The sequence below is a fragment of the Mastigoproctus giganteus genome, chromosome 2 (genome assembly GCF_048544385.1).
Source record: "Mastigoproctus giganteus isolate SK-2022 chromosome 2, ASM4854438v1, whole genome shotgun sequence".
NCBI classification, from domain to species: Eukaryota; Metazoa; Arthropoda; class Arachnida; order Uropygi; family Thelyphonidae; genus Mastigoproctus; species Mastigoproctus giganteus.
In genome coordinates, this window is record NC_143576.1 from 256133101 (window position 1) to 256147477 (window position 14377).

The 14377-nt window shown below is 35.7% G+C and overlaps 1 protein-coding gene across 3 annotated transcripts in view; it reads right to left on the reverse strand.

Moving 5' to 3' along the window:
- Window positions 1-14377, reverse strand: part of Br140 (bromodomain-containing protein 140) — a 507858-nt gene that overhangs the window by 319166 nt on the left and 174315 nt on the right. For 2 of the 3 annotated variants that reach the window (XM_090369103.1, XM_090369102.1), the window contains exon 7: window positions 8392-8554. In XM_090369103.1, the coding sequence (XP_090225229.1) occupies window positions 8392-8554 (163 nt within the window). The remainder of the gene's footprint in view (window positions 1-8391; window positions 8555-14377) is intronic. The other variant, XM_090369105.1, reaches the window with a different exon arrangement.

Genomic DNA, 14377 nt, shown 5'->3' on the forward strand with positions numbered 1-14377 from the left:
CTGGTTGTAGTTGCTGTAAACTGGGGGATTGTGAGCTATCTTGTCCTGGACACTGTGCCAACCACCATTCACTTTGACTGTCAATCAGTGGTAGTTTCCCCGTCCCAGCACATTGGATGGTTGTATGTCCCTCTTTGGACCATTCCCGCCACGCCTTCATTATGGCAGCCTTCAAACAGACAAGAGTTACTGCAGTTACTTAGAAGCTAGCCACTGCCTTCCTAGCATTGCAAATCATTCCCCATTCAAACAGGTCCTTACCTTTCCCTGTTGCATGGGTGTCATACTGACGAACTGACAGGCATTATCTGTATCATCACTATATATGCTGGCACTTCCGTAGCCAGGTGGGCAGGAGCAGCAGTGCGTAGCACACGCTTCTTGATTAGACCGGGGTTTGAGACCGTGACCACTAAATATGGAGGATGCAGAAAGGTCAGGGAATGACCACCGCATATCCTCAGAGCAATATGGCCTTAGTTGCTAATGCTCCTAAAAACCAAATAACAAACAAACAAACTATTTATGCTAAGCTGGTAGGTGACATCACTTTGGGTGCTGTAGGATGCATCTAATCATGGAGACAGAGGTGGTCATAATGTTTTAGATCATGAGTGTAATTTTCCCCTCCTACATAGCTGTAGTGAATGACTAAGTGTTTTACAATCATGGACATAGTAAATGTGTGCCAGCACAAACAGTTACAGAAAATTAATGCAGAAGTAAATTACTCTGGAGAATGAAAAATAACTTTTGGGCCAATAAACAGACACTTTCAAAGTTTCTCCTTGTCATAAATTGAAAATGCTTTACAGCATGTCCAGTTTGGCTGATAATTCAGCTATTTTATTGTTAATTATGTTATCGGTTAAAGGTCAATTTAAATTAAATAATATCTTTGAAGGCATGAACTGTGAATTACAGTCAATTGAAAAATCAGACTGAAGAGCATTAGAGTTTTTTTTTGACAGGAGTTCTCAAGTACCAGAACCTCTGATAATGGATAACCCCTCCAAGCTGTTTGGAGTAAACAGCAATGTCCTGTGGGAACAGAGTGAAACTCTGGAGTAGGATATCAAAAATTATAGAGTATTGTAGCAAACAAACTGAACCATGAGTGAACCATGCTACAGAGGGAATAACTGTATTAAATATTGCATGTTTTGTTCACTTAACATTTAAAAGAAACAAATAAATTGCTTTATTCAAGTTGGAAGAGAACAAAAAGCCCTCAACAAGCTTCGGGTAGTTATCTCCCTTTATACCTCTAGTTTTTGTCATGCAAGGATATAAGGTCAAATCATTCTTTTGTCCTGTTACAAGGTTCATCCATTGAAGAGTTTGTAACATATTTTAGGCAGGTCTTCCAATACTAATTCCATCTATTTTAATTACACTGCACCGTGAAGCAGTTATTATGGATTCCCTTTTCTAAAGAACTGAATAAAACTTGAAAATGTCAGCTAAGAGAATTCCTGGCTTAAAATATCTATATTTAAAAAAAAAAAAAAAAAACCCTTCTGCTTGAGATCTTAGAATGATTTAAAAATTTAATTCAAAATGAGGACACAGATTCTATACAACAGAAAATCACGAGTTAGCATTTGTCTCATTTTACGGATATTAACAGGTCTCAATTAATGTCTCGACAGACAAATTGGGACAATTTGTCTGTCCAACATGTCAGAACAGATAATAAACAGACTTTCTGCACTAGTGAGGATAGCATATCTAGAATTATAACCTTACTTTGTCTGTTTAGAAAATGTTCTAAACAGATGTTTGCAATTCAGAAGTTCTTTTTCTTGGAGAGAAAAAGAACTTCTGATTCATTAAATTGTCTTCTTTCAAAATTCTTTTCGATTTGCTAACTCTGAAAGTGCTCATTTGGATTTTCTCAGAACTTCTAGCCACTTCTTTAAATAGGCTTGTCAAAGGTTGTCATTGTTCTACAGTCTAGTTACACATTTAACCAAAGGCAATCAACACGTGAGTTGACTGCCTTTGATTAAATTATCTTTCCTTTTCAGCACACAAATAAGGTGAGGTGACAAAGATTCCCTATTACCACCAAGTGTTCAACCTTCTCTTTTAATACATGCTGCTTTGGATTTTAGGCCTACATAACAGCACTATTATTACTATCAGCACTAAGTGCCATGCAGTTTTTTTGAAATCTTACATGCTTGTACTCCATAGCTCCAATGCTGGTGGCACTGAGAGCAAGTTGGTTTCAATTTGATGGGTTTTTTTTTTTTTTTTTTTTTTTTTGTTTGCAAAAAGTCACCATAATGGGATATAGTTTGGGCCCACTTTTTGGAGCCTTCCCTACCTCTTCGTTCCCTATCTATGCTATTTCACTATCAGGAAACATATCTCTGAAAAACACATGAGCATGAGCAACCACAACTCAAGAGGCCATTATGTTTTATGAAAAAATTTGCAAATAAACATTTAACACTATGAAGTGCATAATCTATTTCTGCATTTCTTTCTATGAACTTCAAGCTATCCTTATGCTTATCTGTTTTCAAAAGTCTGATTACATTGTGTTTCCCTACTACTCAAAACTGAAACATCCCATGTACATACACAAAGCAAGTACATATTGCAAAAAAAGATTTTACAATAGGTAGAAAATCGCGTGTGTGTGTGTGTGTGTGTGTGTCTTCTGAAATTTTACATCATATTTCCTTGGTATCTTACTAAAGACATTGTTAATTAGCTTCGCACCACCCGGGTACTACAACAGCCACACCATCTGATCACAGAAGACCATGGCTTTAACACATCCAAATCCTGAATGTTGTGCACCCTAGCAAAAGAAGGATCTTTTGGAAGCATTACCACAAAGAAGAATTTTAACAACAGTCAACAACAGGACCACAGGCAGTTTTAATTTCCTCCCCAGCATGACTATTTTTATTCCAGAGAAAACAGACTTCTATCCACACCACTCATGAGTGATTTATAATATTTCTATTTAAAAAAAAAACACCTCTGCTTAAAATTTCTGCTTGAGATCTTAGATTGATTTAAAAATTTAATTCAAAATGAGGACAAAGTCCTATACAACAGAAAATCATGAGTTAGCACAGAGCTAGCAATAGAGGCTCTAAAATGTAAGCTAGTCCTTCTTCCAAAACTAATCAGGTAGCTCTGGAGCTAACATTGTCACCCAAGATCTTCCAAAATCCTTTTTCTCCTAAAAGCTCAGAACAACTAGCAGTCAAGAGAACTTCAATGCTCTGGCACAGGAATCGTTTATTAACTGTTCAATCAAAGTTCAGGATGAGAATCTCTTGGCTCCATAGTTGAAGGAGTGCTGACCACCCCTCCTCCCAATTCATTACGATTCTTATCTTTTCTTCAAGTAGTTCTCGACTTTACGAGTTAATTCATTCTTAGCACGCACTTGTAAACTGAAAACTCAAAGCAGGAGTTAATTACCCATTGACATAATGTTAAAAATAGGGGTTATGTTCTCAACAATGAAATTAGTTAGCTAATTAGTTTGTTTGAACAATGATTGATTTATCCAAAGAAATGAAAATGTAGTCTGTAAAATCAAGCAAATTATAATAATAAAAAAATTATTTATGACTTACAAACATTAAAGAATATTTATTCTTCATCATCATCGACTAAATGCATGCGACTAAATGAGTGATCAATAATGATCACTCATTATTGACTCGGCACTCGCTGGTTTGTTGCACGAGGAGTTGTCTTCTTCAGAAATGCTTCAAGATGCATTTGCTTCCAAGATAATCTTTTCTTTTCTTTTCTTTATAAATTTCAATAGCATGCATGAGCATTTTTTAACAGAACACACAAATTGTAACTAACACAACTGATGTGGAGTAACAAGTTTAGGAAGCTTAAAAAAAAAGGAATGAAGAGAAGATTCTGAAAATTTATTTATGTTTTTATATGATTGAAGATTTCAGTAAAGGGGAAACACATTTCACCATAATAATGTAAAAATACCACACAATTCCAGCTATCAGTATTTTCGCAAATGCAAGAAGATCGAGTTTACTATCCATTTATAACAGATTGCACTAACAGAAAAGCCCAATAAAGCGGAAAGTGCAAATTGTTTTTATTGTTTTATGGTTGTGACCTCCAAAAATATGATTTAGAAAAATATCACAAAGTCATTCAAAATTGGTTGTTATAACAGAACATATATGATAACAATGAAAGTGTAGTGCATTTTAATGATTTTAATTGGTAACTAATACAATTTACACTATAAAAACAACCTTTTAGAGAGTTATATAGTGAAAATTTCAACTTCCGAGCTTGTGGAACAAATTACCAAAAAACAATGTGTTACAATGGTGTCGCTGGAACAGATTAATACTGTAAAGCAGGGTACACTGTATTTTACAACTACTGGCATGGTTTGAAATGTGGTATTTATGAATGTAATGTTTAACAGTCATTTTTTTGCAATTAATGTTCATATTTTCGATTTTGTTGATACTTGATACTTGGGGGGAAAAAACTCGTAAAGCGGGAACTTCCTGTATAGCAAAGTAATATTGTGCTAATGTTTGCCAGTCTTTAAATTTTATATTTGTAGGGCCACTGGCAAAGGTAACAGAGAGTTATGAAACATTTGGTTTTACTTATGCAAAATTTTAATTAATATTCTGGTAATTATATACAGTGCCCCCCCCTCCACTTTGTGGTATTAATCTGTTCTAGAGACATCATCGCATCAAGAAAATATCGTAATATGAACCCAATAACACATTGTTTTTTTTGGTAAATTGCTCCAAGACCTTGGAAGTTGAAATTTTCACTATATAACTAAGTTATTTATCTTTCTAAAAGGTCATTTTTACAATGGAAATTGTATTAGTTTTATATAAATTTATGTCAAATAAGAACAACACAAAAATCGCTTTTAACTAAAGGATGCAAAAACAAAATGCATCCAACACGTTTACAAATGCTACTAATGGCTGAGAGGAAGGACTACATGATCAAGTCGAAGACAATTGTAAGCCCATCGATGGGCTTATAATAAGTAGGCACCGGTTATATGATTACTGGTTAGTAGAATCGGTCATTATATAGAATAAAATTTCAAAAAACCAATTCAAATCATTAAAATGCACTACACTTTCATTGTTTTCATATGTTTGTTTATAAGAATCAATTTTGAGTGCCTTTACGATATTTTTCTAAAGCACATTTCTGGAGGTCACTACCATAAAACAATAAAAACAATTTGCAGTTTCCAGTTTAATGGACTTTCTGTTAGTACAATCAACCTATTGTAAATGGGTCGTCAACTTGATCTTATTGCATTTCTGATAATACCAATAATAGGAATTGTGAGGGTTTTTACGTTATTATAGTGAAATGTGTTCTCCCTTCACTGAAATCTTCAATCATATAAATGACATAAATAAATTTTCAGAATCTTCTCTTCATTCCTATTTTTTGAGCTTTGTAAACTTGTTACTCCGTATCTCACCTGTGCATATCGTTAGTTGCAATTTGTGCATGCCATGTTCTTTGTTATTGATTGCTTATCTTTTTTATTGTTTTAAATTTTACAACCCAAAAAAAAAAAAAAAAAAGTCAGTGAACAGAAATATCAATTAGTTAGTATGTAGATATTATAGTACAGCAGGCCCCCGTTATAACGCAGTTCGCTATAGCGCTGTTCTTATATTATAACCCGTATCTGACTATAACGCTGTCACAGATCACTATAACGCTCTTTTACAGATTGCATTTTTGCATATTTAACAAAATCGTTTCATTTGATGGAGTCAATAGCGTGAAAATGAATAGCAAAACAGCATTAAAACGTTTCCCACGCCGACTTGAGAAATTTTTCCACGCTCAGTGAAATTTTCTCGCTCGCTAATTTAATTGCAGTACAGTGACCTGTTACGTAGTTCCGAGATCATCATTTTAAAAAATTATCAAGTATATTGCTTGTAATATTTGCGTTATATGCATTTATCCGAAGTCTAGTCATCACTCAGTACAGTATTAGACAAGAAATTCATTTAAAGTTTTAAAAACCGTGCATAACGGACAGTTTACTCGAATATTGTATCATAATTAATGCAACCTACGCAGTTACATTTTCGAAGAGTTAATAATGGCCAATAAGAATGAAAGAGCAACAACGTCTGGGCACAGTATGAAGACTATAAATGTAAGAAAAAGACTGAATTTGAAAATTAAATTAGACATTTTGAAGCAAATCGATTCCGGTCAACGACAAGCGGATGTGTGCCATAATTTAGGACTCGCAAGTTTAACTGTAAAAACAATTATAAAAAAATAAAGAATTAATTTTAGCAGCGGGAAAGATAGCTATTCCACTGCAAGCAACTAGGGCTAGGCCGACTATTAGGATTAAAATGGAAAGATGTTAACTAATTTTATTGAAGATAATATCCAATGCAGAATTCAGTTAAGTTAAATATTACAAAAAAAGAGAGAGAGAGAGAGAGAGAGAGAGAGAGAGAGAGAGAGAGAGAGAGAGAGAGAGAGATTAGCCAATATGATGATCTGAAGAAAACTCACCTAAAAAAAAAAAAAAAAAAATGTGGAACCATTTAAAACTGGTAAGGGCTGGTTGAATAGATTTAAAATCTAGGGAGAAGCCGCAAGTGCAGATCAAGGAACCGAAACTTTCAAAAAAGAATTTGTTAAAATTATTGGAGAGGGGTATTGTGTGTGTTATACTTCTCAACAAGTTTATAACATAGATGAAGCAGGACTTTTGTGGAAACAAATGTCTAAAGGAAGTTTCATATTGAAAGAAGAAAAAAAACATGCCAGGTTTCAAAGCAGCGAAGGATCTCGGGTGACTTTATTGTTGGGTGGTAACGCTACGGGGGATTTAAAATTAATACCCCTTTTAGTTTATTTAGAAGATGGCCAACCCAAAATTGACACATTTTTCATGATTAAATTCATCAATTAAATTAAATCAATTAAAATCAATTTAGATCAATTAAATTCATGATTTTAATTGGAATTTTAAGTTTAATTTTGATACATAAGTAGTTACCACATAATTATATACGTATGTAATGCAGAATATTTTATATGTATAAATATTTGAATATTAAATATTTTGACCGACATTTGTGCATCTTTTCACTACGATTTATTATTGATTAGGAAATATCCTATGGCACCGACCGCAACTTACAAATACATATGTTACCTTATGGGAATGCAGCATTCGCTTAGCGCCCCATTTTTTTCTGGAACGAGTTATCAGTGTTAAGCGGGGGTCACCTGTATTAATTAAGCTATGTACATAAGCGTAAATTTATTCTTATTTTGTTAACCCGGAAAATATTCTTCCGAGTATCACATATCATTTAATTTTGTTAATTGGTAAGGTAATAAAGTGTAAATTTGTGCTTTATATGTTTACTTTTATAGCCAGTGGATAACATTCCTCCTATTTTCACTTATTAGAATTAAAAAAAATAGAATTAAAATTCAATTCGTAAATATGATCTATTTACGAATTGAATTGAATTGAACCGGCGCTTATTACATATCCTATAGTGAATGATATTTTATTATGGAGAGTCCATCATAAAGTGATTTGATCATACAATGAACCAATTATAAAGCAGGGGTCAATTGTACTTCCTATGCAATATAATGTAATGTGTCTAATTTACATATTGTTCATTCCTGCATTATTAATAACATCCTTCACCTTTTCATATTGAAGAAACAAATTAAAATTCTTTGCTTTTTTTACTGTTTTCAAATAAAATTTGTCAGTTTCCATTCACCCCCCACCCCTTCACAGGCATTTTATTCATAACCGTTTAATCAAAATTTTCCATTACAGCTATAAATTATTTCCCAATCACAAAAGGGATATGCCCCAGTTTATAAAGCATTGGTTTAAATCAAGAACTGAGGCAACTAATTCTTTTTCATTAGTACGTTGTCCATAAGTAACTAACATTTCTGTGTGCAGGAGGTTCACCCAGAGACAGAGAAGTTTATAAATATACCATATTTTGTGACACTGTTTGGATTAAAACACGTGGGGAACTGTACCCATTTGCTGATCAAATTTAGTGTAGAAATTTTAAATCAATGTGTGGGAGGATCACACTTCGGTATTCAGGAGGGAAAAAATCCTTTAACAACTTCAGATGGAGACTGGCTAACTATAATCATGATTGAGACAGGTCTTTACAGAGAATTCTTTTAATCTGACAGTCATCCACTCTTTGCCACATGGGTGACAATGAATTGAAAAGGCACTACACCATCACAGAAGATGTTAAGCAATACAAAATTTCTAACTTCCCATATAAAAAGAAAAGCACCATAATGTGAAAAAAAACCTATCATAAGATATAAACGTACCTTTTCTCTTACCTGTTCTCTCCTAGTTTGATGAGTAGTCTGTAGTCTTCTTAGAAGAGGAACACCATTTCGATTTTGTCTTTTCAGCGTCCAATATCCCAAAAGTCGCTGAAGGAACTGGTGTTTTTTTGGCATAGATATTAAAGATGACACTTTTGTCAACCTGAAAGAGTTATAACAGCAAAGATCTATTTCATTTTATGAAACATAATTATTCCCTGAATATACTTCATTTTACACAATGTATTTTATATATGACCTAAAATGTTTGTCATATGATTATATAACTTCATTTTACAATAAGCATACTTAATTTTAAATTATTATTTATACTATACTACTTATGCAATTATCTTTATTGGAACCGCTGTAGTTCTGCTTGATCAGTAAAATACATACACAGGCAAACTGTACAGTCATATGCACTCATTAACTTGCAAGTAATTTAAAAAAAAAAAACAAAAAAAAAAAACATTTCAGTTGCTGATTTTCAAGACAGCAAGAAGGTGCAGGGCTATTTGAACTTAACAAGGATTTCTGTGAGACTAGAATCAAGAAGCTGGTGCCATAACAGAGCAAATGTTAAATCAAGCTGGTGGCCATGCTGAAAAATAAAGTAATGGTTTGTATATCATATATTTTGTTAATTCCACCTCATTTTTTTCATAATTTTGCTTGTTTCATAATTTGGTTTTAGTGTCCATCTCCTCACATTTACAATAAAGTTCCCAGACCAGCGATGTTGAAGTCATGTTCAATGAGTTTGAAAATAAATGGAAGTGGTATGGTGGGGTTCAAATTTACTTCAACAGATCATGTTACAGAGCTTGTTCAGTAGACTGAGAGGTTTCAATTAACAAACAGTTTCATTAGTAATATTAACATTCAGTATCATGATTTTGCAATGGAGCAATGAACAAATATCAAATTTTGCTTTAAAAGTGAGAAAACCTGCACCAGAAACATATGTAATGTTAAAAACTATGGTGATGAAACATTAAGTCATACATAAGAGAAGAAGTCATACATAAGGTGATGAAACATTAATTCATACAACATAAGAGAAGCAGCGAAGAGTGTCATCATGTGAAGCCTTCACCTAGACTTGTCAAGACAATTCTAATTTCCTCAGCTGTATTGCCACTGCAGACAAGTGCTGAGTGTTTCGTCACGACCCAGAGATGAAGTATCAGAACATGCAGTGGACTTCAAAATCATCACCAAGGTCCAAAAAGTTTCAATTACAGAAGTCCAGGATCACAATGATGCTGATTATTTTTCAATAAACAGGGTGTGTGATTTCACAAGGAATTTATACCCAAAGAAGAGGAGATATTCAGTGCTACGTTCTATGTACAGATGCTTCAAAGACTATTGAAGCACATTTCCCATGTGAGGTACAATTTTAAGACAAAGGAAGCTGGTTCTTGTTGCATGGCAATGTCCTCGGCCATTCCACACTTGTAGACATTTCTGATGAAACATGGCACCAAACAGATCAACCATTCACACAACTCTCCCTATCTAGCATCAGCAGCTTCTTTCTCTTTCCCAAGGAGAAAACTGCCCTCAAAAGAAAGATATTTCAATATGTTAGGATATAAAGAAAAACATAATCGCCAAACTGAACATCATCTCGATGCCCTTGCTGACTCTTTTCAAAAACTTTTAGAATGGTATAACAAGTGCTTTCAATCAGGTGGTGAATAAAAACAAAATACTTTCAATAAAAATAAAACCACTTTTGAGTTCCATCACTTTGTGTTCTTTTTATAAAATTAGTCTTATTATTTACAGTTGCAACTTATACACCATGAGGCCTGCATCATGTGGCATCAGGCTTGTGTCATGCAGAAGTCATCCTAGGACCATGGCATTTTCCTACTTCCACAAACTAAACAAACATTAGATCAAATAGATCAAACCACATTTGAGATAAAGTCAGATGACCAATCCGTTCTATGAACCTATCTCCATTCACTATTCAACATGCACAGCTGAATATGCTGAAGACACATTACTATCATCTAATAGTATCAGTGCTAGTGCTGCTGTTCTTGAGGATAAAGTGGATCCTAAAAGCAACTGGAAGAAATATTCTCCAAAATGAGAATACCATCCAAGATATTCAAAATTGTCTATTGACAATTCTCTACTGTTCAAGAATTATACAAGAATAGTTCTAAGCAATATTACTAAGATAGGTATGTTCCTAATGAATTTTCCAGACTACCAAGAAAAAAAAAAAAATATATATATATACAGGGTGTTTCAGATAAACGTTTCAGAACTTCTAAGAGGGGTAGGGTACATCCTGGCAACTCGAAATCATATAGCAATGTGGGGTCGGAAATGCTTTCCTGAAGCGGTGTTGTACACAGAAGCACCATAAAAAGAAAAGAGACCGTAAGTGAGAAATCGTTTTAATAATACATGAAAAGAAGCAAAAAGTACATGGATTAAAGTAAGTGTTCGAAGTTTCTTCCACGGGCTACAATGCACGCCTCACATCTCCGACGAATGGACATCCGAACATTCTGGAATACTCTAGGCGAATTTCGAATTTCTTCGGCAGCTACTGCGATTCTTGCAACCAGCTCCTCAGCATTGTCAACAGGGGTGTCATAAACTAGCGATTTCATATGACCCCAGAAATAAAAATCAAGACATGATAGGTCGGGTGACCGAGCAGGCCAACGCACGGGACCACCACGTCTGATCCACTGTTGACCAAATGTGACATCCAGGTAGTTACGAACATCTCCGCTATAATGGGCAGGGGCTCCATCGTGTTGGAACCACATTGTCTGTTGCGTCGATGCAGAAATCTATTCATCTCTCAAAAGTTGTGGCAATACTTGCTGCAGAAAGATCAAGTAGATAGGTCCGGTTAGACGACACGGTAACAGGTAAGGTCCGATGAGGTGATCTCCCATAATACCGGCCCATACATTGACCGAAAATCGAATCTGTGCTGCACGACGTCGTATTGCATGCGGGTTCTCGACCGCCCAGATATGGTCGTTATGCGTGTTGAAAATTCCTTCCCTTGTGAAGGATGCCTCATCGGAAAACAACACTTCAGCAGGAAAAAGGGGATTTGTAGCACATTTTCCAAGGTACCACTGTGCGAAAGCAATACGAGGTGCATAATCCTCCGGTTGCTGTGTCTGGACACGCTGCACGTGAAACGGATGCATGTCTTGTTCTCGGAGAATCCACCAGACGCTGCAATGGGAAACCCCGACTGCGTTTGCTAGACTTCGTGTACTCGTTCTTGGATTCCCCTGTACATGCTGCAGCACATTCTGTTCGAAGGCTGGAGTCCGTGCTGTTCTTACACTGTTCCTGTCAGCTCTTTCAAATGAACCTCTCTCAGCTAACCTCTGGTGCAGTCTTGCAAAGAAATTATGACTGGGAATACGCCTCGTCGGATATCGTTCCGCGTACAAACGCTGTGCGGCTGGCCCACTACAATTTGCAGCCCCGTACGCTAAATGCATATCGGCTAACTCTGCGTTCGTGTAATCATCCATCCTACTAACTTGGCGTTCTTGTTCAAGAAACTCGAAATTCGCCTGGAGTATTCCAGAATGTTCGGATGTCCATGCGTCGGAGATGTGAGGCGTGCATTGTAGCCCGTGGAAGAAACTTCGAACACTTACTTTAATCCATGTAACTTTTGCTTCTTTTCATGTATTATTAAAACGATTTCTCACTTACGGTCTCTTTTCTTTATGGTGCTTCTGTGTACAACACCGCTTCAGGAAAGCATTTCCGACCCCACATTGCTATATGATTTAGAGTTGTCAGGATGTACCCTACCCCTCTTAGAAGTTCTGAAACGTTTAACTGAAACACCCTGTATATATATCTATATATATATATTTTTTTTTTTTTATGAAAACTCCAAACACAAGAGCTATTAGAACCTATAGTACTTAGTACCATGCTTGGGTTGGAGGTTGAGAAGACGAGAGACGATATTTGTTGACATTAGACTTGAACTACTGTAGACTGTAATTTCAGGAAATATGTATTAAGGAAGGTTGTTCCAGAAAACGGCAGTTGAATGAATAAACAAGGAAGATGAAAACTTGGTTCTGTGAGTTTGAAGTTGGACAGTAAATGGATGTTGGCTGGTGGCAGCATGTGTTTGGACTGTTTTGAAAAAGAGACTAGTTATTATAAAAGCCAATTCAGAAGAACAGTGCCCATGGAAGTATCTGTAGAAAAGGCATACAGCAGAAACAGTATGTCTATGAGACAGAGAGTGGAGAGACTCTGTTAGACAGGAGTCATTAATTAACCTAACTTCCCTCTTCTGAATGGAATCTAGAAGCCCGAGAGAGGTTTTGGGGGCACCGCCCCAGATGTGGGAACAATATTCCATGATAGGGTGGATTTGCGATTTGTACAGAGTGAACAACTATTTGGAAGAAAAGTAATGCCGAGAGCAAAAGAGAAAACCAAGTTTTTCAGATGCAGAGGAAGCAATATTTGTAATGTGCTTGTGCCAAGAGAGATTAGAAGTCAGGATAATCCCCAAAAGAGATATATCATTTTGCCTAGAAATCCAAGTGTTACCAAAGATAAACACAGGAGCAGAAGAATCCTTTTTGCCAGATATAAGACAAGACTGAGTTTTAGAAGGATTGAAATCAACTAAGTTGTCTTTGTCCCACTGGAGAATTACCTGGAGATCGGCATTTTAAGGAATTGGTAGTGGATATTTGAGAAGTTGAAGCTGACTGAGTAGGGCAAGATTTCTCAAAATGGAATGCAATGTGCTTTCATTGGCAAAACTATGGATAGTTTTTACAGTCAATGGAAGAAGGTCATTAATATACAAGAGGAAAATAGTGGGGGAAAGAACTGAACCTTGGGGGACACCAGCACATTAGTGGAGAAGTTAGAAGACAGATGTTATTTGTTATTTGTTGTTATTTGGTTTTTTTTAGGAGCATTAGCAACTAAAGCCATATTGCTCCGGGATATGAGGTGGTCATTCCCTGACCTTTCCGCATCCTCCGTATTTGGTGGTGACGGGCTCGAACCCCGGTCTAATCAAGAAGCGTGTGCTACGCACTGCTGCTCCTTCCCACCTGGCTACGGAGGCGCCTTTAGAAGACAGAGAGCCATCTACTATCACCCTCAGTAAGAAATCAGAGAGAAAACTGGATAACCAATTACAAAAAATAGTTTGCAAACCATAAGATGGAAGCTTGTTTAGAAGAGCTTTAGGTCAAACACGATCGAAAGCCTTTGAGATGTCAAGAGCAACTGCTTGTGTTTCACCGAACTAACAGTAACATATACAGTAAACTCCCGCTATTCGCGGGGGTTACGTTTCTGAGAAATTCCGCGAATACTGAGTTATGGCTTCCACAGTAATAAAGGGGTTCCGTTCCAAAGTAGGAAATATATAAGAAAAACTAGTCTAAAATTTTGTCTATGTATGTATTATATGTACCTTCATAATATGACTATGTACATAGACAGTACATAGTGAAATGCAAGCATATGGCATCGAAATGAAAATAAGAAACAATTTAATATTAAATGTAATATTTATTAGAAATTTCAAACAAATCTTTCAAACCAGCATCTTTGCTAGCTAAAAAACTTATCCCACCAGTGCTATCGCCAGTTTCACTAAAGTGTTGATAAAGGAGTTTTGCCTTTTCACGAATGATGAGTGAACGTAACAGAATTTTATTTTGAGTTCGGTCTTCTATCCACAGATTTAAAGCCTTTTCCATTTTTTCTAATTTAACATCACGAGTTACAGAGCAAATTTTTGAAGAAATTAGCGCGTTTTCAAGGACACTACGGCGGATTTTTCTTCCAATTTCTTGATTGATCGTACCGTTGACTCATTGATTTTATAATCGATTTTCTCAATAACAGAAAGTGAGAAGACACTTTCACCATTAGAAATTTTATCTAATAACTCAATTTTATTCGCTAGTCATCACCTTCTTTG